Consider the following 27,106-nt stretch of genomic DNA (forward strand, 5'->3'; position numbering starts at 1 on the left):
TGTGCGCTTGGGTGGGCGGGCCTGAGCTGAAATTGGGTGGGCCTGGGCCCACCCAGGCCCACCCGTAGCTACGCCCCTGCCCTAACCACTAGGCCACTCCTCCACTTCATATCAATGCACAAACCAGAGAGCCTTCAGTTACAATGGATCAACTGCTCTGATGTCTATTCACTTACACTAAATTAATGCCTGTGCACCTTCACAGAAATCCTTGTCCAAATCCTAAAGCAGTATAACAAGGCAATATCGGCTTTGGATAATTCAATGGCAGTTGAAAATCCGACAAGAACAAGCATTTCTTTTGCTGCTTTTCCAGCCCGTTTGCTTCTTTTATCTCCTTTGGGCTTTTGGCTTTTGAAAGCCAGCCTCCCTTATGCTACAATGCCGTGAGCCTTCGTCTGCAAACCTGCTAGATCCAACTCAGGAAGCAAAGACAGATCCAATGCTAGCAGCAAATCTGAAAGACAGGAATCCAGCTCTACGTACCCTATTCATTACTGTCACGGTATGCACAAAACTAAGTCATCTGGAGACATTTTTTTGTTGAGAGAATCCACCAGCCCAGACCCAAGTTTAACAAACTTATTTGCTCTTGAGATCTTAACACAGACACTGCTCATTGTTTAAAACTGCCATGCAACAGCAAAGATATGCAAATTACACAATCAAGTACAGCTCATCAGGGCATACGCAGAAATCCAATTTACTAGTCCGTCAAAATTCTGATTTATCACCCCAAACTTTCTCAGTGACTGCCAGGCATTTCCCATTCATTTTTCTCATTGGTACAACAGAAAAAGCAATAAGCTTGGCTCTGCCACTATTGAACCATAAACACATTAGGTGCAACACGTAACACTCAACAAGGCTGCGACTTCTCCACAATCGTGTCAACCACAAGACACATGTAATAAAAGATGCACCAAAACTCACATGTGGAAAGCAAGCAAAATATGGTTTTCTAAAGTTGCTTTCATACTGCAACCGAACCCTGAGGGCATATCCAATACAAGGTTCTGAAAGCTCCTGGTACTATCACCCCAGCTCGAAGTCAGGGATGGTGAACTAAAAATCTAGGGGGTAATTCTCAAAAGGACGCCTAAAGTTAGATGCTGGGATGAAACAAGCTAAGCATGAATTCTATAGTGAGCATGCAATTGCGGTTAGTTTAGCAGAGTTTAAAAAGGGGTTGGACGGTTTCCTAAAGGACAAGTCCATAAACCGCTACTAAATGGACTTGGGAAAAATCCACAATTCCGAGAATAACATGTATAGAATGTTTGTACATTTGGGAAGCTTGCCAGGTGCCCTTGGCCTGGATTGGCCGCTGTCGTGGACAGGATGCTGGGCTCGATGGACCCTTGGTCTTTTCCCAGTATGGCATTACTTATGTACTTATTATAAAATACAAGCACAAGTCCGTATTTACACAACTAACTTTAGGCACTTAATCTAGCTCAATGGCTGGTGTTAAGTGCCTTTTGCAGGGCCTATGGACTCCTTACCTTGAAGGTCATGATGAGATGAGTGAAATGGAACTCGGCTTCCAGGTCCAGCTGCAAAGTTACATTTTCCAAGCCTAGAGATGAGATACCAAAAAAATGGATCAGCATTAAAAAGAACACAAAAGAAGATAGGAAGAATACACATTTATTTTTCTTTGTCCTTTATGCAGAATATTACTCAAAGGTTGCGTAGAATAACAATAAATCATGAATTTCTGCCCTGGTAAATGCAACTACCCCACCCTCATGAAGCCTTCTCTCCAGTTGTCATCTGATCTTCATGCAGTCCTCTCTCCTCACCATCCCATTACTCTTCCCTTCCCTCCCCTCCCCACTCCCTCCCTCGTGCTCTTCTTCTGCCCTCCCCTACTTCCTCTTGTCCTCTTTCCCTCTTCTCCTCCTTCCAATTATATCACCCTTTGGATGAGAGTGCTAAACAAATTCATAAATAGTACCATAAAATGGGGACAAAACAGGCTCTACATAACAAAGGCACTATCCTATACTGTAAACCTGACTTTCTATTACACAGACTTTGGTTGGTGTCAGTTCTCATGCAGAGGCTCGTCCGTGGAACAGGCCTCAAGCACACTGCTGACACACCAAGCCTAACAGAGGCAAAAATAACTGTGAATAGCAACCTTGTTTACTGAGCTGGGGACACCATGGTCAAGAGAGAAACAGCTACGGTTAAAGACTGGTCTTTGGGCATGAAAGACATAATATCGGAAAACCCCAGATTTTAGCATGACTTTTCAAATCCTGAGGAAAAGGTACAAGAAGGGCTTAAAAAAAAAATCAGTGGTTCTGGCTGTTACCAGGTACAGTTCGCGCGAGAGCCATCGGTCTGCCAGGCGAGCTGGACACATAATGATGGCTCGTTGAACTAGCCTGCATGCTCACCTGCCTAGGGAGAGCTACTACTTGCTGACCAGCCTGCGGCCCCCAGCTGATGTCTGACCGTCCCGGGAGGGAGACCACGTGCCCTGAGAGATCCTACAGTCCACCTGCCTCCTCCTACAACATCTTGAGTGAGACAGCTGTCTGTCATCAAGTCAGGTTACATTTGTATCTTTGTCTTAATGCCTTGGGAAGTCAGAAGAACTGATCAGTTCTAGGACTAGGGTCTTGTGCGTTATTTTTGCTATACCTAAATTCAAGGTTCTACCATCATTTTGGGTAATCCTGCATAAGTGCAGTGTCTCCGATTTATTTTTCCTATGATATCTGAGACTAGTGTCCTTTTCTTTCAGTGTTATTTTGGACTGTAATGAGTTTGGATCTGAAAGGAGGAAATTTATGACCTAACTAATTCCAGAGTGCTAAATTACCATGACTTGTCGTTTTTATACTTTCCCTCTTTGCCTGCTCTCTACCTGAGACACAGCAATTGTGACTAGTCCCCACAGTTACTACCAAAGAATTGTTCTTTCATTTGAGGCTGATTGAATGCTCCTACAGCCCCTTGTTCTCTCTAGATCAGGATTCACCAAGTGCCTCTTGGCTGGTTTCCCAGACTGAGCTTTACACCCACTCCAAACCATACAGAGTGTTACTTCCAGAACCCTCCTTCCCTTGTCTTGCTCTGCTCACTTCTCTCTGCTCTGTAAATCGTATTAGAACTCGGTTACACAGGAAATTTTGTTCAAGCCTCTACTCTTTGGGGGTTATTTTAGAAACATTTCCATGTAAATAGTGCCTTTTACATATGCAACTCACACATATGTGCAAATAGTAATCTAGAAAGTCCTTATTTACATGTGGAGATCCACAACACGCAGGCTTCAGTGGGCTGTAGTGTGAGTGGTGCTAAAATCTACATGTGCACTCCCCATTTCACAAAGGAAATACATATCTATGGGGGGGGGGGGGGGACCCATCCTTGTTGGGTTTTACATCAGCTCTGACTCACACACAGATTTTGAAAAAGTGCCTGTTTTGGCCGGAACTTTAGGGATTAAAGGGAGTCATTCTTTTTAGTTACCCCATTGTTTATTCAAGACTCCAAATGAAACCAAAGTAAAATTGTGAGCTCACTACTTAATTGGTGGCACGTCCATTTTACAAACCTGCATGTGTAACAGTTACGTATGGTAGCGGTGCCACTTGCATGTGGAAGTTGCTGGGCTCATGCCACTCATGTTATCCACATGTATATTTGCAAACTGGCTGCTCCCAAGGCGTGTGCCAGGAAATACATGTGTGCTCCTGCGGCTATTTTAGAAAATGCTCTGCTTTGACAGAGCCTTTTCTGAAGTATCAAAGGAACAGAACACCTCCTGACCTGGATGTCTTGATGTTTACGTTTTACATAAAATAGGCCTTCATATGTTCAAATCTATTCAGAGAACCACAGGGCTGAAAGACTTCCAGGTCATCTAGGTTATCCTTCTGCCTTCAGACCTGGTCTATGGCACCCACTTCATTCCTGATACCATCACCGAGCCTGCTCTTACATTCCTTCAGGTACTTTCCTGCCCTATGGACTTGACATTATTGTGCACAGAGAAACCCCCTGCCCACTGTTAAACGTTTCCAAAAAACTGTAATGACTGGAGGCTCTTCCGTCCAAGACTGTATCTTGCCAGTACTCCATTCATGAAGGAAGAGGAGTTGCTTTGAAGGATGCAGCTGACATGGAAAGAGGAAGGGAGAGACATCCGGACAGGGGAAAGAGAAGAGCAGAGACACAAAGGAGAGGGAAGGTATGCACAGGATGAGAAAGAGAAAAATCAGGGACCCTTGTAAGAAACTAAATAACTACTAAAATGTAAAAAGGAAAAAGTGCAAAAATGTCCTTATCCTTTGACAAAATTCCAGGAAGTGTAATGCGAAAAAAACGGAGCCACCTACTATAACTGTTTCTCATACTCATTCAGCAGCCTCCCATTATTACACCATTGAAAGCGGTGGAACCAGCTCACCAAAATGCCCTGCCTTCATCTAAAGCCCGTCTATCTAAGGAATCATCCCCTTTATCCACTAGAATGCTTTCCGAGGTGTCTTCTTAGCCACTTCAGGGACTATGTACCACTGACTAATGGCATTTTTTGTGACCAAAATAGATAAAATGGTCACTCAGGCTACTCAAACTTTTGTATGTTAAATATTTAATATTCAAGGTATACAGATTTCTTTTTTTAACAAATTACACTTTATGTGCATACATTGGCTGTCTAAATATCGCCCTCCCTCGAAATGGCTGAATACTGTGCACACTTTTATCCACAAGTGATTGGCAGTGTGCACTAAAATTAAATCCTGTGCTGCCAGATTTTAAACAGCATCCTCTCCTCAGACCACCACTTACCTCAGTCGTATCTGTCCTCCCAGTGCCATATTATATAATGGTGCTGTTCAGTCCAAGGTTGCCGCCATTTTTAATTATGAACTTTTGACTTTGTGCTACTTTTGTCTTAGTACTGTCTTAAGACTCTTCTGTAGGCATTCAGACCCTGACTTCACTGCCAAACTGCTGTGGACTCAACCCCAGGGGCATATGCAGACTTCAGCGGTAGGGGGGGCCAGAGGTGAGGGGGCACATTTTAGCCCCCCCCCCCCCCCCCCCCCCCCGCTGCCATTGCTGACACCCCCCATTGCAGACATCTCCCCCCCCCCCGCCCTGCCATTGCCGACACCTCCAACAACTTTGACCCCCCCCCCCCGCCCACAGTCGCCTACCATTGCTGGCGGGGGACCCCAACCCCCGCCAGCCGAAGTCTTCTTCCTTCGTTTGGTTTCTTGAGTCTGACGTCCTGCACGTGCACCGTGCGATCTGCAGGGCTTCGTTCTGTTTCTGTGATACGTGCAGGACGTCAGACTCAAGAAACCAAACGAAGGAAGAAGACTTCGGCTGGCGGGGGTTGGGGTCCCCCGCCAGCAAAGGTAGCAGACAGTGACGGCGGGTTAGCGGCGGGCAGGGGGGGGGTGAGAGGGTCGTTGGTAGGGGGGGTCCAGGGCCAGATCTGCGGGGGCCCTGGCCCCCGTGGCCCCATAGCAGCTACGCCCCTGCTCAACCCCCTGTGACATACCCAGGTGACATCACATGCTGCCTTTATCTGAAGGCCCTTCATGGTGTCTGCACCATGGCAGCGCATGCTGAAGAAGCTCCTGGGAAATCTTTTCATTATACAACCAGCTCTTTAGCTTCTACCTACTTCATGGCTTTTTTCACCTCTTTAACCTTACTCAGGGGTAGGTGGTGTGTCTAACTTTTCTTCTGGGTATACTGCCATATCCAAAGTCCATTCCTGTCCAATGGGGACACCACTTCATGAATTCATAACATCATTCAGAGTACCTAAGACCTAGATGTCTGGTTCTCTGTTTCTCCTGCCCCTGCCTTCTTTAACCCTTTTGCAGCCAATCCCATTAACCTATTCCATCTGCCTATCTCTGTTAAAAATTGTAGAACTATCTGGAAAAAAAACCACAACCATGTTCAATCTTTCTATACGATTCTCCTCCCTCAATACTTAGTCTCATTGAAACCTGGCTGTGGAATGGAGAGAATGCTATCCTTTGACTTGTCTCCCTCCTTACTCTACCTTCTCTACATTCTTCAAGATGGGGGAGAAGGTCAGCCTTGCTTGCTTCAGACCTTTTCCTGGGTACTGAACTTCCATCTATCTAGTTTTTACTATCTTATCCACGAGTCCTTATTTGTGTTTGATCATCTCACACACTTCATATTCTTTTTTTATTACCCACCTTCTTCTGAGACCATTCTTCAGGACTCCCTATTTCTAACACTCTCTAAAGTTGTGTGCTATGCTAACCTCTTGCTCCTTCGCAACTCCAAGTTTCATGCTGATAACTCATCAAGTAGGCAAACACAGTGAAGGTGACACAGAAGATGCTGTAGGAAAAAACGTCCACCGGACTCAAAGAGTTCACATCAGAAGTTTTATTCAAAAATATGCAATGGTCTCGACACAAATCATGTTTCGGTCATGAGGGCCTGCCTGCCTCAGGAGTCCCTGTATAATGCTAAAGTAGAACCTCTCGGCATTCTATAGCATTTGAAAGAAATGACCGAGTATCTGGTAAAACAAACACAGGAGCGCACACTTCTAGATGGCTCTGCGATGTGATATACCAATCTGTTGAACTTTTGGCCTCATTTTTCAAAGAGAAGGACGACCATCTTTTGACACAAATCGGAAGATGGACGTCCTTCTCACAGGGTCGTCCAAATCAGTATAATCGAAAGACGATTTTGGATGTCCCCAACTGCTTTCCGTTGCAGGGACAGCCAAAGTTCAAGGCGGTGTGTCGGAGGCGTAGCAAAGGTGGGACTTGGGCGTGCCTAACACATGGACGTCCTCGACCCATAATGGAAAAAAAGGGCGTCCCTGACGAACACTTAGACGACTTTACCTGGTCGTGTTTTTCTTAGACCAAGGCACAAAAAGATGCCCGAAATGACCAGATGACCACCGGAGAGAATTGGAGATGACCTCCCGTTACTCCCCCAGTGATCATTAAACCCTCCCACCCTCAAAAAACATCTTTCAAAATATTGATTGCCAGCCTCTATGCCAGCCTCAGATATCATACTCAGGTCCATCACAGAAGTGCAGGTACCTGGAGCAGTTTTAGTGGGTGCAGTACACTTCAGGCAGGCGGACCCAGGCCCATCCCCTTCCCTACCTGTTACGTTTGTAGAGGAAACAGTGAGCCCTCCAAAACCCACTGTACCCACATCTAGGTGCCCCCCTTCACCCATAAGGGCTATGGTAGTGGTGTTCAGTTGTGGATAGTGGGTTTTAGGGGGGGTTTGGGGGAAGAAGCAGACAAGGTAAGGGAGCTATGTTCCTAGAAGCATTTTATGAAGTCCACAGCAGTGCCCCCTAGGGTGCCTGGCTGGTGTCCTGGCATGTCAGGGAGACCAATGCACTACAAATGCTGGCTCCTCTCATAACCAAAGGGCTTGCATTTGGTCGTTTCTGAGATGGGCGTCCTTGGTTTCCATTATCACCGAAAATCAGAAACGACCAAGTCTAGGGACGACCATCTCTAAGGATGACCAAAATTTCAAGAGTTGGGCGTCCCCCATCGTATTATCAAAAGGAAAATGGACGTCCATCTTGTTTCGATAATACGGGTTTCCCCGCCCTTCCATCGGGACGTTTTGCGAGGACGTCCTCAACAAAACTTGGGTGTCCCTTTCGATTATGCCCCTCTTTGTCAGCTAATGACATAACAAAGACCACTTGATAACCACAGGCATTTGTATACTGCAGATCAATAGAATACATATTCAAATTATACACAGTGGAAATGAGGGTTATATCCTGGAAGACAAAAAGTCATTTATAATAGGTCCCTCAATTTTGTTATCCATGTTTCCATAAGAAATGCAAACCTAACCTGAATGTCTCCAATCAGATCATTTATCAAAAAAGTTTTATTCCGTACCAATTTGACATTTAAGTAGTAACATGGAACAGGCAGATACTGATCAATACATTTTATTTTGTGTTTTCCATAGCACATCAGCCAAAGAGGACAGACCTAATAGAATCCCTTCCAATAATTACCTCAGTTTGTATGGGAACCATTTAAAGTGTAATCAACTTAACATTGAGCTTTAATAAAAATCACTGATTTACTCTTAATTTGACGAATACTCCCCCTGTAATACTGGAATTGGGAAACCATTGGATCCCAAGGTGAGATAATCATTGTAAATACCCCTTATTATGCATGTTAAAAATGAAATTAGCCATTCCATTTTTACAAAACTAACTAGAATAAAAATTAAAAAAATAAAGACTCTTGACTAATGGGGTCCTTTTACTAAGCTCCTTAGTGCACCCTTATGTGAGTTTTCCCCACACGCTAAAGTCATTTTTACCACAGCCATAAAATGGCCAATTTTCTATTTTTTTGTATTAATGGCCATGTGCTAATGCTGTTGCTAGGGCATGGCTATTTACAAAAAAATCACCGCATGAGAACTTACCGCCACCCATTTTGCAAACAATAAGGAACCAAGCGGTATTCCTGTGTTAACCAGTTAGGGTGCACTAATATAGACGCACTAACTTTAGTGCAGGAATACCCACTTTCCACCTTTACATGCCCCCTTAAAAAAAAAAAAAAAATTTAGTGCATGGTTAACGCACACACATTCGGCAATTACCGCAGGACTCCTGTGTGCATCCTGCAGTATGCCATTTTAAGCTGCAATGGGAACATGTTAGCGCCTAACACAGCTCCGATTCTCCTAAACACACTCATGGAAACACTTGAAAGACATGCTCAAAGGGGAGCTCAGAGGGGCATGCCCCTTTGCAGCGTTCCACCAGCGGGGTGCCGCAGGACTGAAGATATCACCTCTGGATTTAGGGCTCACTTGACCCAAGGGGAAAAAATGCTGACTGCTGTCCCCGTTGATGAATATCAGCACAGGTAATGCTACACAGTATTAGTATTATTCTGTGCATTTCTCATTAGTCCAGCACTTTAATCTGTTCCAGCAAATTATTCCCTTGGCTACTCATTCCTGCTGACTTTTCTTTCAGCCATCCCCCTTCAAGAAAGCCAGAAAAAAGAGTGGGTCCTGTACGCTTGTATTGAAAAGAAGAAACAGGCATGAAATCCTCACTAATGCTGACTGCCGGAGGATGAGCTAACCCTTTACTCCTCCTTAAACCTGGTATTAAAGCTTCAGTGATTAAAAAAAAACAAACAAACCACCTTGTGCTGAGCCTTGGGTCATTTGCACACTTCTTTACATCTGGTTTTAATAGCTAATGTTTTCATTACCATGAGATTTAATTCTTTGTTGTATTCTACAGTCATCAATAAAAATGAGCTGTGTGCTGATGTTAGTGCAAGTCTTTGCGCACAGGCCAAGATGCACTAAAAAATCATTAAAGCCCTTCCCTTCCCGATTCCCTTAGCGAATCCGTAAGGAACGGGCATGCATCAAGGAAAAGGAATGCAAATGAGCTGCTCGTTGTAGCTCACTTGCATTCTCTATTCCATCGGTAAACAGTCGGCTGGTCGAGAATGCGCAGAGCAGCCAAGCGTTATGCTGGCTGCTCTGCGCATGCCAAATACGCCTCTGTGCTGCCTGAAAGGAAGACGCCGCGCCGCTCACCCCCTCCACGGCCTGCTGCAGGAAGGCTCCAATGCGGCTCAATCGTAGCAGAAGAGTGCAGTTGAGGACGTCCATCCAAAAAGACGTCCTTTTTTTATGTCCCCCCCCCCCCCCCAATAATAAAAATGTCCTTTTTGGATATGCTTCACTCAGCTGAGAAACCTTGAAGTCTCTGAGCCAATCACAATGCGTTTACGTCAGACAGGGGCAGGCCCAGCAGCAAAGGAGACGCGAAGACAGTGAAGATGCAACAACTTGGCGTTCTTCTTGCCCGTGCAGCTGGTCCCTGGTCCTGGAGGCACCCCAGCCAGTCAGGCTTTCAAGAAATCCACAATTAATATTCATGAGAGAGATTTGCATGCAGTGGACGCAGCACATGCAAATCTCTCCCATGAATATTCATTGTGGATATCCTGAAAGCCTGACTAGCTGGGGTGCCTCCAGGACCAGGTTTGGGAACTCCTTGCTAAGTAGTTGGTATGGACTGGCAGGCTACATAGACCATATGTTTTTCATCTGCTGTCAAATTTCATTTTTTTTAAACCAGATGAGAGGATTCTGTCTAATATTAGTTCTCATGCTCAGTGAACAAAGAGCTCCTCATGCAGCCATAATTAAAGAAGAAACCCATAAAAAGCAGGCAAAGATTACGTTTATTAGCTCTGAAAATTACAGGTACACCAGCTACGTACCATTCTCTGACTGCCACCACATATTCAGACGGTTAGGAGCAAATGTCGTCACCACATTTTCAATCTGATGGCTGTCTGTGTTGAAAACTTCATCATAGGGCTCCATAGAATTGCAAGTAAAACACTTTTTCTCCTCCTGAAATGACAGAACATAAGATGGCTAGGTGGGTACGTGGAGGAGTGGCCTAGTGGTTAGGGTGGTGGACTTTGGTCCTGGGGAACTGAGTTCGATTCCCACTTCAGGCACAGGCAGCTCCTTATGACTCTGGGCAACTCACTTAACCCTCCATTGCCCCATGTAAGCCGCATTGAGCCTGCCATGAGTGGGAAAGCGCGGGGTACAAATGTAACAAAAATAATAAATACTATTGGAGATTCTACATGGAATGCTGCTATTCCACTAGCAACATTCCATGTAGAAGGCTGTGCAGGCTTCTGTTTCTGTGAGACTCACAGAAGCAGAAGCCTGCGCGGCCACATTGGTGATCTGCAAGGGCCGACTTCTACATGGAATGTTTAGTGGTTTAGTGGAATAGCAACATTCCATGTAGAATCTCAAATAGTAGCCACAGTGGAGGAGTGGTCTAGTGGTTAGGGTGGTGGACTTTGGTCCTGGGGAACTGAGGAACTGAGTTCGATTCCCACTTCAGGCACAGGCAGCTCCTTGTGACTTTGGGCAAGTCACTTAACCCTCCATTGCCCCAGGTACAAATAAGTACCTGTATACAATATGTAAGCCGCACTGAGCCTACCATGAGTGGGAAAGCGCGAGGTACAAATATAACAAATATATATATATATATAGATATAAATACGAGGCTCACATATCTACAGTGCAGAAAGAAAGATAAACAGACCCTGACCAAATACATGAAATGTGCCTGTCTCGGGTTGGAGGGATTTTTGTATTAAAAAATGTGAAACATTCCTGAAGGTACAAGAATGGAAGCAAGCAACCATCAACTAGCTTTATCTGTCCTTGGTAACTGGCTCTCAATATTGACTGAATTATGTGACAGTAACTCCAAGGCCTAGACTTTAACCCCTATTTGTTTGGTAATACATTCTAACTATTTATGCATGAAGCCATCTACATGAGTACGTGTCTTTATGTCATTAAAATTATCAGACACTATCCTCCACCCTTAATCCTGCTCAGAGCATTGAGATGGGCTTGGTACCATTTCAGGTGGCATTTTTGTCTTTCAGCTGGTTGTTCATGATATTTACCCCTCTTGGGCAATGCTGACTTTCTTCCTGGCCAACTGGATGCCTGTTTTACGGATTATCGAGGCCTTAGCAGGCTCCAAGATGTAGTAGATGAAGATGGTGAGGATGGCCCAGTCCTCCTCTCCAATAACGAACTCCAGTGTGAATATGATATTCCCCACAGTCCTGGTACCCCTAATATGTAGCTGCATCATTTTGCTTCCACCTTACTTAGAACTTTTCACAGAACTTTTGAAGAATCAGATTTTGATGATGCTTGGTCTCTTCCAGCGGCGACCAAGGGACTTTTGCACCATCACTATACCACCCTTTTAAAACCTTGAGGCCTCCATCCGCTATATAAGGTGATAGCTCTCTAGAACACATCAATAATTCCTGCACTCAGCTCCGCAGTTGGTGGAAAGTGTTCGGTTACAAGAACGTCGCTATAAGTTTCTTTTGCAAATGTATATCCACCTATGCCAAGCTTGGAAAATGGGATTTCCCATAGATGGATCCTGTATGAAATGTGGCACACCAGAAGCCTCTTATAAACACTGCTCATTTGGGACTGCACTCCTATTTATCGCTTTTGGCAGATGGTTTGGACCCATTTGGCATGGATGTATCAGTGTTCTTTGCAGGACACACCTCAGATATGCTTACTAGATGTGACCATGATCCGTGAAGGGACCCGAGTCTCTGGACATTTTCTATGCAAGGCTTCCTTGGTCGCTAAGTGCTGTATTATGATTCAGTGGATTCATTCTGGAGCTCCCACTTTGGCTCAGTGGCAAAGTCAAACGTGTGAATTACTGCGGATGGAGAGACTCACTATAGACACACGTAGTCGTCTATTTAAGCGACAATTTCCTAAACTAAGGACTCCTTTTCTGAACACCCTTAGTACACAGGTTCGTTCAGTTGTGCTGAATAATTCGGAACTTTAACCATCATATGAGTTTCAAGGAGTCTATTTTGATACTGTTGATCTGTAGCTCCTGTCTTTGTTTTGGGGTGGGGGGGGGGTTGTTCTTGTATGGTATAGCTTTCGCTAAGACATTTTCCGGTATGTACCTAACTCAAAGAAATTTCAATAAAGATATTTTCAAATAGAATTGTCAGACATGAAGTTACTGATCCCACTGCCAGCACTCCCTATACAGCTGCAAGAATTTCGAAAGAGCTTTGGTTAATCTGACTCTGGATATGACATAATGCAAGAACAGATTCCCAGGACCCATGCTGACCTGGTCTGAACCACAGCATACCTGATGTTCTTTGCCCAATAGGACAGCTTTCCTAAGGCTGAGCTCCAAAAGGACTTTAATGGGCAGCTGGGAGTTTTCCATGGACTTGAGAGAGGAAAACTGGGTTCCTGCCAGAGAGAGGCTCTGTTCCTCAAGGTCAGTGTCAGCTTCAGGAGTCTGTCAGCAATACTAATTAGAAGAATAGAGTTCCAGCATGCAGCAAACAGTGACAGGAGATGCAAGGGAAACATCCCCCTCCACCCTCCTGCTGGCTGCTCTCAGAGATAAGAACACCGAGGAGTCTGCTTAGGGCATTTATTTATTTAGGGGTCCTTTTACAAAGATGCGCTACCATTTTTAGTGCACGATAAAAATAAGCACGTGCGAAACGTTAGAGATGCCCATATATTTCCATGGGTGTCTCTAGCGTTTAGCACACGCTAATCATTAGCACGCACTAAAAACGCTAGTGCGTCTTTATAAAATAACCTCTTATTTAGATTTTTGCTCACACCTTTTTCAGTAGTAGCTCAAGGTGAGTTACGTTCAGGTAGACAGGGTATGAGACTGAAAATGATGTACCTGAGGCAGACAGGCTTATCTGCAGGACAGAATGCAACAAGGAGTGTGTGACTAAGGACAGAAAAAAATGTGGGGGGGGGGGGGGGGGGAACACTGGTCTACAAGCAAAAATTGTTGTTTGGCTGGAGCCAAGGAAGCTACAGAAGCAGAGTTCATACCACACCCAATGGCCAGAAGCAGGACCCAAACTGACTGACAAAAATCAGCAGTCAGAAAGCTAACGGGGCAAGTCTATAAATTGGCACCTCAGCTTAGGTGCCCCAATGCAGTACACTTGGCACCAAGATTCCATCATAGAATTTAGCATATGTATTTTATTTATTTATTTAGATTTTTGCTCACACCTTTTTCAGTAGTAGCTCAAGGTGAATTACATTCAGTTACTCTGGATATTTCTCTGTCCCAGGAGGGCTCACAATCTAAGTTTGTACCTGAGGCAATGGAGGGTTAAGTGACTTGCCCAAGATCACAAGAAGCAGCAGTGGGATTTGAACCGGCCACCTCTGGATTGCAAGACCGGTGCTCTAACCGCTAGGCTACTCCTCCACTAGCAGTGTTCTATGTAGAAGCCTGCCCAGGACGTCAAACTCACAGAAACAGAAGCCTGCGCAGTCGCATTGCTGATCTGCAAGGGCAGGCTTCTACATGGAATGTTCCTAGTGGAATAGCAACATTCATTCCATGTAGAATCTCAACTAGTAGCAACATTCCAGAATCTCCAATAGTAGCAACAGCAACATTCTATGTAGAATCTCAAATAGTAGCAACAGAATCTCAAATAGTACCAACATTCCATGTAGAACCTCAAATATTTATTTAGATTTTGCTCACACCTTTTTCAGTAGTAGCTCAAGGTGAGTTACATTCAGGTACTCTGGATATTTCTCTGTCCCAGGAGGGCTCACAATCTAAGTTTGTGCCTGAGGCAATGGAGGGTTAAGTGACTTGCCCAAGATCACAAGGAGCAGCAATGGGATTTGAACCGGCCACCTCTGGATTGCAAGACAGGTGCTCTAACCACTAGGCCACTCCTCCACTTCACATAGGCACTATCTTATAGAATAATGCCTAGTACACATAACTGCTTATCAATTAATGGCACGTTTGACACACATACTTCTAGGCGCCAGTTTACAGAACTGCCCCATCAATGAGTAACTGAGACAGAAAGACTGGGCCGAGTTGGGTGGGATATACAATAAGGGAAAGATCCGCGGTTAGTAGTAAATCTCGGCCCACAGTGCTTCATCGGGGGGGGGGGGGGCACTCCCTGGAACTTTCAGGCTTCTGGTCTTAATTTGACTGTAAAATCTCTGCAACTTGTCTTGCTTAAGGTTTACTGAATTCATTTTAAGGGCTTTTGTAATCACTACTGCATAACAGACCACACAATCTCCCTACAGAACTGCTGGTTTCAATCCATTCATATAAAAACTGGCTGTTTCTACCCAGACTAAAGGTTTCTTCTCATTTTGGACATGTAACAAAACTTAAGTAGGAATCACATCTCCCTCCACTGACCTCCGATCTCTGATCTCTTTTCCTAGCAGACGCTTCACTGAGTTTTACAGCCACATGGAGTGGAGGCGTAGCTGTTTAGAGTGGACGAGCAGAGAACCATGGAATCCTAGCTAAATTCCCACTGCAGTTCCTTGTGATCCTCTACAAGTCAGTTAACCCTCCATTGTCTCAGGCCTTATCTGCAGCAGGTCAGTTAACCCTTTCTTGCAATGGCCTTATTTGGCAGATATGCTGCCATTTTCAGGAGTAAGTGGGCTCTGAACTTAGAAGTGGGAAGGGGGCCCACTTGGGCCATTGATGTAGGTTTTTTATGGGAGGAGGGCAAAGAAAGTCAGGAGTTCAGCCTATGTTTTATCTACTTTCCTGTTGAAGTGCTGCAGTCAATCCCTTCTCGCACACTGACAGGAAGGGAGATTATTTACTCAGGAAGCAGCATCTTACCCACTGTGGTGTGCACTGTTTATTCTGTCAGTGCACACTTTTTAATACTGTGGCAATCTGCATTATATTTACTTACAGCACTGGGAAGCAACATGTTTGCAATACACTTGCATTAGGAACTTTATTATTATTTATTATTTGTTACATTTGTATCCCACATTTTCAAACCTATTTGCAGGCTCAATGTGAAGCTCTAATGCAAGGTAACTGCATCAGCTCCATAAACTTTAAGCCCTCTGAGGACAGGTAGCAACACTGAGGCCCAGATGCACAAAACCTAACGAGCCCACAACTTGTGTTTTAAACTGGTTCCAGCCAGTTTAAAACGCAAGTAGTTCACCCCGGGGCATGCACTAAGGGCATTTTCCCTGCCACGGTAGCAGGCAACGAAAACGGAATGCAAATGATTGAAAAGCTATTATAATGAGCTGCACTACCGTTGCAGCCCATTATAATGAGATGCACTACCGTTTTTCCGATTCCCTTACCGTAGGAACCCTAACGAGATGTCTGACCTCTTGTTAGGGCTCCTGTGAGGGAATCGGAAAGGAAAAGGGCCCCCAAAAAAGGTAAAAAAGAAAAAAGCAGGGAGCGCATGTGAGGGGCGTCCTTTAAGGACGTACTCTCCCTGCGCTTCTGAGAGACGTCTTTTTTTTTTTTGCAGTTTTTTGTTCTGCCGGCACTCGTGTTTTTTTCCCCCTTCTTGAGAGTCTTCGCCACGCCACTTATCCCTCCACAGTGAAATTTTTCTATTTTCCTGGTTGCCGGAGAATCGGGACGTCCCTTTAGATTAGGCTCCTCTTCCTGGTCTCTTCAGCCAATCAGAGCGCGTTTCGCTGACAACAGCCAGCTAAGCCCGCTTTGATTGGCTGAAGAGACCAGGAAGAGGAGCCTAATCTAAAGGGAGGTCCCGATTCTCCGACTCAGGTACCGAAGGACTAGAGAATGCAAGTGAGCTACAACGAGTAGCTCATTTGCATTCCCTATCGTTGATGCATTCCCGTTCCCTACCGATTCGCTATTGAATCGGTAGGGAACGGGAATTACCAATGTCTTTCATGCATCTGGGCCTGAATACCTGAATGTTCCTTGCCTTAGGCTACTACTGAAATACACATGTGCTAAACCCCAAACCCCTTCCCTTCCTCTAAAAGCATTTTTCATATCTCCAGCTTAATATATATGCAGTCTCTGTTGCAGTAGAATGAAGCTTCTATTCAGCTAAGACCTCTACATGGAAACGCCCAAAATAAGCTCACTGTTTTTTTTCTTTAACACGGAACAGCCCTAAATTTGGGAAATATTTTTAATTGCAGCCCAGCTTCACATCAGGAAATAGTCTAGACAGCCGTATGTGAAACCAGCAGAGAATAAAGAGAGCTCAGAGTGTAACATTTTTCCTTGCAAACACCCCATGTCCACAGGATGGGCTGAAAACCAACCTCAACACTTCCTTTTCAACAATTTACAGGACCCTAATTACTAAGCCTTTTTCCGTAGATACAAAACAGAAGAAACCCGTTACTAATAAGGTCTTAGATGTTCTGGACTTTGGTCAGGTTACCCAACACTGATTTAGAAACGTGTGCACAGTTTTGTGGAATTCACTGTGACACCAATTTCACTGGTTCCACACCAGCACGATTCACTACAAAGCTTTCTCATTAAAGCAAGCTAATGAATACCTAGTCTTGGCAAGGCTGACAGGCTGGTGAATTACTGCCCTGGGCTGTGGTTCAAAAGGGCTATGGAACACATATTTGATAACCTAAAGGGCTTCCTCCCTTGGGAGCTCATCTGTGGGCTAAAGCCAAACAGCTAGAGAGGAAACCCAGCAGGAATGCAACTGCAAACTGTTTAAATGATTCCCCCTCCCCCCACCTCTTCCACACTCTGGAAACATACCTGCATCTTCTCTCTCTAATGGTAATTAGGATTGCCTAGGACATAAAAGACTATCTAAACCAGACCTGCTTTCACCCCAGTGCATGCACAGACTTGTAGGTCTGAATGTGTCCCAACTGACCACAAACTGAACTAGAAAACCCCGAAAATGTCAGACTCTGTATGCAGTGCAAGACTGGAAAAACAGAAATGCTTTTCCCCCTTTACATAAGTACATAAGTAGTGCCATACTGGGAAAGACCAAAGGTCCATCTAGCCCAGCATCCTGTCACCGACAGTGGCCAATCCAGGTCAAGGGCACCTGGCACGCTCCCCAAACGTAAAAACATTCCAGACAAGTTATACCTAAAAATGCGGAATTTTTCCAAGTCCATTTAATAGCGGTCTATGGACTTGTCCTTTAGGAATCTATCTAACCCCTTTTTAAACTCCGTCAAGCTAACCGCCCGTACCACGTTCTCCGGCAACGAATTCCAGAGTCTAATTACACGTTGGGTGAAGAAACATTTTCTCCGATTCGTTTTAAATTTACCACACTGTAGCTTCAACTCATGCCCTCTAGTCCTAGTATTTTTGGATAGCGTGAACAGTCGCTTCACATCCACCCGATCCATTCCACTCATTATTTTATACACTTCTATCATATCTCCCCTCAGCCGTCTCTTCTCCAAGCTGAAAAGCCCTAGCCTTCTCAGCCTCTCTTCGTAGGAAAGTCGTCCCATCCCCACTATCATTTTCGTCGCCCTTCGCTGTACCTTTTCCAATTCTACTATATCTTTTTTGAGATACGGAGACCAGTACTGAACACAATACTCCAGTGCAAGATAAGGAAGAAATAAAAGCAGTATTCAGACAAGTTTATTGACAACATGGGCCAGATATTCAAAAGGGTTTAACTGGGCAGGAGAGGCGCCCAGGGCTGCCGAGAGGGGGGGCAGGGGGGACAAAATTCCCCGGGCGGGCCCGGATCCGCAGTCCCCTCCACCCACCCCCCTCCGTCCACCACCGGGCTGGGCCCCCTGAATTCAAATCATAGCGCCTCACCTCGACCTCACTCTGTGTGAAAGAAGCACAGCAGCGGCAGTCTGCAGATCGGCTCCCTTCGGGGCTTCCCTCCCTGTGTCCCGCCCTCGTCTAACATAACTTGCGCGAGGGCAGGACACAGGAAGGGAAGGCCGAAAGGGAGGTGATCTGCAGACTGCCGCTGCTGTGCTTCTTTCACACGGAGCGAGGTCGAGGTTAGGCGCTATGATTTGAATTCAGGGGGGCCCAGCCCGGTGGTGGATGGAGGGGTCGGCGACGACAACGACCTCGGGGGGCGGCGGCGGCGGCCTTGCCCCGGGCCCAGCCCAGTCTCTCGGCGGCCCTGGAGGCGCCTGTCCGGTTAAACACTGCTGAGATGGTCATCATCCAATATTCAAGGAGAATATTGGCAGTCTGTGAAGAGAAAAACTGTTTCAGCAAAAAATTAAAACATTTAATGGTTCAGAATGTTTGGGCAACTACCGTAATTTACCCCAGACAAAGGTCACGGACCGAAACCCCAGCGACTGTTTGATGTGAGCATCAGATCGTTTACTCAGCTTATATAAGTTGCTAGCACGGTGGTGCAAAGAGCAGTTTCAAGCTAAGTAGTCACTGTTTTTCATTCTTTTAAAATTTATAAGGAATTTGGTCACTGCATCTCAAAAAAGATATAGTGGAATCAGAAAATGTACAGAGAAGAGCCGAAGAAAATGATAAAGGCGATGGAACGACTTCTTTATGAGGCAAGGCTAAAGCGGCTAGGGCTCTTCAGCTTGGAGAAAAGACGGCTGAGGGGAGATATGATAGAGGTCTATAAAATAATGAGTGGAGTGGAATGGAAAGGGTAGACATGAATCATTTGCTTACTCTTTCGAACAATACTAGGACCAGGGGGCATGCGATGAAGCTACAAAGTAGTAAATTTAATACGAATCAGAGAAACTTCACTCAGCATGTAATTAAACTCTGGAATTCATTGCCAGAGAATGTAGTAAAGGCGGTTAGCTTGGCGGGGTTTAAAAAGGGCTGGGTGGCATCCTAAAGGAAAAGTCTATAGACCATTATTAAATTGACTTGGGGAAAATCCACTGCTTATTTCTGGGATAAGCAGCATAAAATGCATTGTACTGTTTTGGGATCTTGCCAGGTGCTTGTGACCTGGATTGACCACAGTTGGAAACAGGATGCTGGGCTTGATGGACCTTCAGTCTGTCCAGCATGGCAATACTTATCCTATATAATAAAATGCACCTCCAACATTCTGAAGCTGACTGCATGGCTGAGGCATTCCTGCTCTCTGTATCCATCTCCTGAATTGACATCACGTACTTCTGGGTTCGTCACAAGCAGAAGTGACCAACCACATGAGGTTTCTCGGCTTCAGAATGTTGGGGGTGCATTCTATTAAACAGAATTGGTCAGTTCCTTGAAGCACAGCCAGAGCTCAGCATCCTGCACAGTAATGCTCAGACACCAGAGAGAGAGCGGGGGAGGGGGGCGGCTGACACCAGAGAGAAGGAGGGAGGAGGGCCTGACACGCGAGAGAGGGGGGGAGGTATCTCTGTCACACACACTCTCTCTCTCACACACTCTCTCTCTCACAGTCAATGTCTTTCTCTCTCTCTCACTCTCACACACTGTCTCTCACACACTCTATGTCTCACACTGTATCACATTCACTCTCTATGTGTCACACAGTCACTCACACACTCTCTTGGTCTCATATACTCAGTCTCACAGAGAGTCTGTCTCACACACACTCTCTTTCTCGCACACACTGTATCTGTGTGAAACACACTCTCTCTCACACTGTGTCTCACATACGCACTTGCACACACTCTCTCTCTCACAGACACACTCGCAACCAGACTCACTCTCTCTCTCACACACACACTCGCACATTCACTCTCTCTCTCACACACACTCACTCTCACATACACTCTCTCAAACATACACACTCTGAGGAAAACCTTGCTAGCGCCCGTTTCATTTGTGTCATAAACGGGCCTTTTTTTACTAGTGTACTTATATTTTTGTGATGTTTAATAAAAATTGGTTACAATTAGGTTGGACACTATGGCAAGTGATTACTGAATTGAATTAAACTTTGATGTATAATAGCTGTGCACTATAAGAAATCTTACAGCTTGTATTATATTTATCTGATGCCGCTGTCTTTTTTTTACATATTTCTTATATACTTTATTGTTGTGGATGATTAAATTTACACTTGTTTCTTATATTTATTGCTTTGTCAGGGTCTGCCCTCCTTTTCAAACTTTTCCTTCCCTTTTTGCCTGTTTATTATTCATCATCCAATATTCAGCAACGTTTATAAAAGCCTGTGTTGCCGCTGAATATTGCCTATGACGGCTGCAGTCTGGGGGTGGAGCTTGGGTGGAGCCAGCACTTAATTGGTTTGCCATGACTTTCAGTCTGCTAACAGGTTAAGTAAGCACATAAAGTCAGGACAGCAAAAAGGCTATCCACTCTATCCACTGAGATAACCGGGCAGTGGCCTGAGTATCAGCCAGTGCCCAGTTAACTTCAGGGTGACTGCAGTTACCTGGATATTCAATGTCGGAGCCTGGACCTGGCCCAGCATTGAATATCTGGGCTTAATTCAGCCCATGGCTGTCAGCAGCTTAAAAATCCCTGACAATCAAGGTCTGAATATTGCCCCCCCATTTTTTATGAGTTGCCAAAGTGGTACAATAAGGAGTTATAAGGGGGGGGGATCTTACACAAGTGACAATAAGATTAAATTATAGTGTACAGAAAAGAAAAAGAGGACAAGTCTCAGGGTCTGTGGCCGGTCAGGTCACATTTCTTGCCTTATGGCAGGAAGCAACATATTTGGCAGGCTTAGCTGTTGTTTTTCCTGTTTCACCCGGGATTATACAGAGTTTTTCCTGCTCATTCTTATGGGACATAAGCTCTCCAAATGAAATTAGTTTTGCACATACCATGACAAAAATGAACCTCACTCAGAAGTCCAGTGAGAAGTCTTTGGATTTTCTCTCTCAGCTTTGAAAAAAGTGCACTTCTGATACCTTAGCTTTTATACCAACTACTAGAGCTTAGGGCAACAGTGCCATAAATAATAATTTAAGAAATACAGAAGGTGATTTTGGAAAGGCATTCTGGACCAAACTCTATGGCGCCAAAAAAAATTGGCACCGAACAAAACTGTGCCTAGGCGTATTCTATAAACTTCACCTAAAGTTAGGCACAGTTTATAGAATATGCCTAGTGGCCATCCCCGCAACTAAAATGTAGGTGCGTCCATTTACGTCAGTTAAAAGCTTGTGTAAATACCTGCACATAACTTTTAGGAATGCCCACGACCTGCCCATGGCCCTCCCATAGCCACACCCCCTTTAGAGATCTGGGCAGTAGAATTTACGCTCAGCACTTTATAAAATACGCTTAGCAAGTTATGCTCATAAATTCTAATTAGTGCTGATAATTGCTTGTTAGTGGCCAATTATGCCGATTGGCTTGATAATTAAGTTATGCATGCAATTTGGCTGTGCAGCCAAAATTGCACTCGTAATCCAGTGGTCTGTGTGTAAGACTTAGCTATGCAAAATTTGTCGTACATGTTGGGAGCGATTCCTATATAAAAGAGCTGTTGCCGGGGCTAGAGTTGGGAGGTGTTTTGGTGTGGACACATATACTTCGTAAAGTACACACGTATAATCGGCAGACATATATGTTTACACCTTATCTGGAGCAGACACAAACATACACATGACTGCTATCTTTGGCTGCATGTATCATAGCAAAGCAGCCTACTTGTTTATTTATTTGGATTTTGCTCAAACCTTTTACAGTAGTAGCTCAAGGTGAGTTGCATTCAGGTACACTGGGTATTTCTCTGTCCCTGAAGGGCTCACACTCTAATTTTGTACTTAAGCCAATAGAGGGTTAAGTGACCTGCCCAAGATCACAAGTAGCAGCAGTGAGATTTGAACTGGCCACCTCCGGGTGTCAAGACTGGTGCTCCTCCACTCCTCTTTCAGCCCCATCCGGCAGCCAGTTCTAACCTTGCCCCCATTGCATTCTACATATTACCAAAAAATACAATTTTGCCCGACAAGTTGTACTGCTAAATGTTTAGCCATAGATCTGGCTGTTGCCCTACTGACTACTCCAAACAGAAATGTTTCTAACCTAAAATCATTATCTATATAAAAGCAGTCTCTTAAAAGTGCGTTTAGAATATTCCCTAAATGTTAGAGGGTTAGGGAGTAACTTCCTTAGGTAAAATCTTCCAAAGATAAAACCTACTGCAGAAAACATTTCTCTCTGCATTGAAAATAATCCATCTTCTAGCAGGAGGAGAATTTAAGGAGGAGGCAGTCCTGGCCAGAACAATGTCTTCTGCCAGGGGTAAACAATCAATCACCAAGGTATTTTGGTCTTTTTCCACACTCAGCTTTATAATCGAAGGCAAGAATCTCACAACTGACTCTTCAACTAGTAGGAAGTCAAAGAAGATTCTAAGATTGGTGCGATACTATTCCTTAACTTCAACCCAAGCAACACATGCACTGCAGTTTTTGTACTAGGAATAATTGGTTGTTCTCTCCCTCTCTCTCTCTCTCTCATCCACACAGCAGTGCTAACAAATGGCTTTAGCGCATCCTTTAGGGTCTTCCCCCTCCCCAACACAAAGGCCCATTTTTAGTGCTGAGTTTAATTATCAAAATCTTGGGAAGCTGCAAGCTAGGGGCCTAAAAGAAAATTGAGGAGGGAGGGGGGTGGAAGGTTCACCTAGGGCAGGATTTCTCAACCCAGTCCTCGGGGCACACCAAGTCCCATTGGGTTTTCAGGATATCCAGAATGAATATGCAGGAGATAGCTCAACCAGGCACTTATGCTTTATTCACATTTACTATACCGTCTTAGCTAACATACAGAACAAAGTAGTTTACAATCTGAAAAAGTCAAATAGAAAAAAAAACAAAGAAAAAGGAACTACAATAAACAATAGGACAGAAGGGGAAAGAAAAACAGCAGAGACCAACTTTAAACAAAATCTGGTGGAGATACAAAAGGCGGAAAAAGGAAGAGGGAAGAGTGGTAAAGAGGGAGAGGGATGGGAATGGGGGAGGGGGACCCCAGGAGTCACTCTGACTGCTAGACATTAGCCTGTTTGAACAGCCAGATCTAGGCAGGGATAATTCACTATGAATGTCTAAAGGGAGATTTTTCCAGGTTACAGGGGCAATGAACTAGAATGCACTGTGAAGAGAGCTTTTGTGTTTAGCAGCTTAAGGACCAGGAAGAACCATAAGGTGGCCATTGATGGAGCGAAGCAATCTTGTAGGGGCCAAGGATTTTATATTGAATGCACTGAGGAGTGGGCAGCCAGTGGTGGTTCTTCATTATGTGTGTGATAGAGTCAAATTTTTTGGCATGACAACGAGACGTACTGCAAATCTATCTCATGCATATTCATTATGGAAATCCTGAAAACTCGATGAGACTTGGTATGCCCCGAGGACTGGATTAAGAAGGTCTGACCTAGGATGTTCACTACCCTTGCATCAGCTCTGGGTCTAGGTCATTTGGGGTAAAACCTGGACTGGGCCAACATTTCCTTTATGACATGAAGCCTGGTGGTAAACTTAAAGCTCCTCTATTCTCCAAGAAATAGGTTCTCAACGGGGGGGGGGGGGGGGGGGGGGGGGGGGGAGGGGGGAGGGAAAACAACTGCGCTCTCATTGAGCACCATAAAATAATTGCCCATCCCATTCCTAGAAGTATGCAGGGGATAAGAAATAATCCTCACTGTAAGGGGAGAGATATTTAATGCAGGATTATAACCTAACTTCACCCACACCTCCCCTGCCCCGTACCTGCAGGTGGCTGACGATGCAGAATGGCTCAGGCTTATGGGAGCCACACGTGGAGGAGGCAGTGAGCTGCTGGGCCCGCCCGTTCAGCAAGTCTCCGGTGGCGGGGTAGCAGCTGCCCTCACCACAGCCATAGCTGTACTCAGGCTCCTGAGCTGGAATGCCCTCCGCCGACCATAGCACTGCAGGAACAGAGAGGAGACACTGAGATTGGACATAGGCCTGATGCACTTGGCGATGCTGCAGCTTCTGCCCCAAACTCGCCCACAAATATTAAAAAAATAAAATAAACAGACAGCATAACAGATGGAGCCATGGCCCTACTAATATTTTGCTGTACACAGCATCAATAACCTGGGACACAGCATGGTTTGTATGGCCCTCCCAGACAAGAAGATGCTAAGGATAGGGAATTTTTAATGCGTCGGTATGCGTGCACTCCATGATGCACACTCCAAGAGTATACATTATGGACCAAATTCTATAAATAGCACCGAGTGCTATTCTATAAACGGCATTGAAAGTTATGTGCCATTTACAGAATACGCTTACCCCCAGATTCTATATATTGCGCTGAGATTTCCGTACAGAAATAGAAGCGCATTCCATAACATGCACATAGCCCAATTGGATAAAAAGCCAATCAGCATTGATAATTTGCTAATTAACAAGCAATTGACACTAACATTAATTAGAATTTATGTACAGAACTGTCTAGGAGTATACGGGTGCTCAGCGTATTCTATAAGCCTCGTGTAGAGGAGTGTGGTAGCCGGGTTAGTCCACTCTTAAGGTTATCAATAGAAATCAAACAAAATAAAACATGGAAAAGAAAATAAGATGATACCTTTTTTATTGGACATAAGTTATTAAGTTATGTCCAATAAAAAAGGTATCATCTTATTTTCTTTTCCATGTTTTATTTTGTTTGATTTCTATTGATAACTATAAGCCTCGTGGAAATTTAGGCTTATTTTATAAAGTACTCCTAAATTGAGGCATACTTTATAGAATGCCCTTAGGCAAATTTAATTCCACCACCAAGTTTTTACAAGATATACAGAATCTAGTCCTGAGCGCCTAACTTTAGACATGAGGATTTACCTGGTGTAAATCTTCAGGTTCAAATTAGGCGCAGATCCCCCTTATTCTATAACAGTGCACATAAATTCTAGGAACGCCCCTAATCCACCCATGACCCTCTCATGGCCGCACTCTCTTTTCAAAGCCACAAGTAGATTGATCCTCATGACTAAAAATGCGTGTAAATTTCAATTCAGTCTAATTAAGTGACAATAATTGCTTATTAGCACTAATTGGTGCTAATTGGCTCGTTATTCAATTAAATTGTGCGTGCAAATTGGGTGCATACCTAAATTTGCCTGTGCAATTTTAAGTGTCATTTATAGAATTTCAGGGTATGTATAAGTAACACACTCTCTCTCTCTAAAAAAAAAAAAAAAAAAAAGTACACACTGTGGAAATAGCACGCATTAATCCAGTAAACTCGTGTGACCAACTTTACACTTGCAATCATAGGTGTCAACATTTCAAAATTAACTGGGGCTGTCAACCACAATACAAATTACCCCTCTTTCCACACAGTGAAGGAGACTGTTCAATATTGGGGGATGCTCAGCACCCACAGAGCAGGTTCCTATGGTCGGAGTGGACTGCTATGATCACTGCAGAATTGACGAAAAACTCCGGTCAAGCGCAGATCTCGTCGGATTTTCCCCCCGGAACAAAAAAAGTTTTTCCCATCCCGACCCTACAGCATTTTCTCAGGTACCGCTCCCCTGAATTCACCGGCAAGAACGAGTCATGAGCAAACTTCCAGCTCCCTCACAAATAATACCAGGCATGTTATATACTCTATAATGGAATTGAATACAACCCAAACTGCTTTTAAGTTATCCTCTCTCTCTCCCCATTTCCATTTAATCTCGGGTAAAATGCGTGCTTTCTTTCCACCTTTAGAAAATTACCTAAAAACGTGAAGATCTGCACCCGGAGCGGTCCCATCTCCGCAGAAAGAGGCGTGGGGAGCCAAAAATGCAAAGGCTCTAATTCTCTGCAAAGAGCATTGAATTCACAGAGTGAAAGCAGAGATGACCAATCTTTCACTCTCGAGACCCCGTACTCTCCTGCCTCCAGCAGCTAATGAACAGAGCCAAGAAAAGTTAACTTTGTTGGGCAGCTCCAGGACGCATGCGCAGAGGCGAAGTGGCCGAGGTCTTTGAGGTGGGGGCGGCAGGCTGGCTAAGACATTAACTCTTCCCTTTCCCGCCCTGGTTGCTCGAGGGAGAAACAATAGAACAATTTTCATGTATTTCCGTTGCAGAGCTGCTTTCTAAATTCTAGCAAAGCCTGGGATCCACTACAGAACCGAGAGGGTTTTTTTTTTTAAAGGTTTCACATAATACTTTTCAGATATCTGGATTAGCACTTTTGGGTTTTGATAAACCGCCAGGTTAGTCTGAACTAGCCTCACCCTTAATTCGGACTTTAGGCCTTTCCCAGAGCTCCGTTCAGGTCATGAAGATGGAGGGAATACCTTGGTTACTTTGTTATTTGACAAACACTTGTTGAATACCTTGGGATGGGGGAGGGGATCGTATCCAGTGGCGTAGCCAGATTGCCAATTTTGGATGGGCCTGAACCTAAAGTGGGTGGGCACAAAATTTTCTCTCTATCCCCCTTCCCCAGCAAAATGTAGTCACACTAATCAGATGCATTTGTCACATAGGGGTAAAGTGCTGCTTTTCAGTGCATCAGGTTTCAGAAAATTTATTTAAAAGCCTAACAGTAGGGTTGCCAGGTGGAACATTTTTTTCCCACCCAAAGGAGCCCAAATCCAGCCCAAACTCCGCCCAAACTCAAACCCCGCCCCTGACACCCCCACCCCACCCCCCGCGTCATCACCCCCGCTGTCATCAGACCCGCCTCCCCTGTCATCGGCCCCACCCAGAATGTCACTAACCCCGCCCAAAACATCACT

At 44.7% G+C, this 27,106-nt stretch overlaps 1 protein-coding gene across 1 annotated transcript in view; it reads right to left on the minus strand.

Annotated features, from left to right (window-relative positions):
* The window catches only part of LAMB1 (laminin subunit beta 1), a gene marked incomplete at its 3' end in the record, with an annotated part of 109,454 nt that extends 83,169 nt beyond the window's left edge, over positions 1-26,285 (minus strand). Inside the window, 4 exon segments of the mRNA XM_030188622.1 lie at positions 1,506-1,579; positions 10,308-10,443; positions 24,109-24,287; positions 26,094-26,285. Of these exon segments, the coding sequence (XP_030044482.1) occupies positions 1,506-1,579; positions 10,308-10,443; positions 24,109-24,287; positions 26,094-26,130 (426 nt within the window).
* Positions 26,286-27,106: the final 821 nt, after the last annotated feature.

Source organism: Microcaecilia unicolor, unplaced genomic scaffold (assembly GCF_901765095.1).
Source record: "Microcaecilia unicolor unplaced genomic scaffold, aMicUni1.1, whole genome shotgun sequence".
NCBI lineage: Eukaryota > Metazoa > Chordata > Amphibia > Gymnophiona > Siphonopidae > Microcaecilia > Microcaecilia unicolor.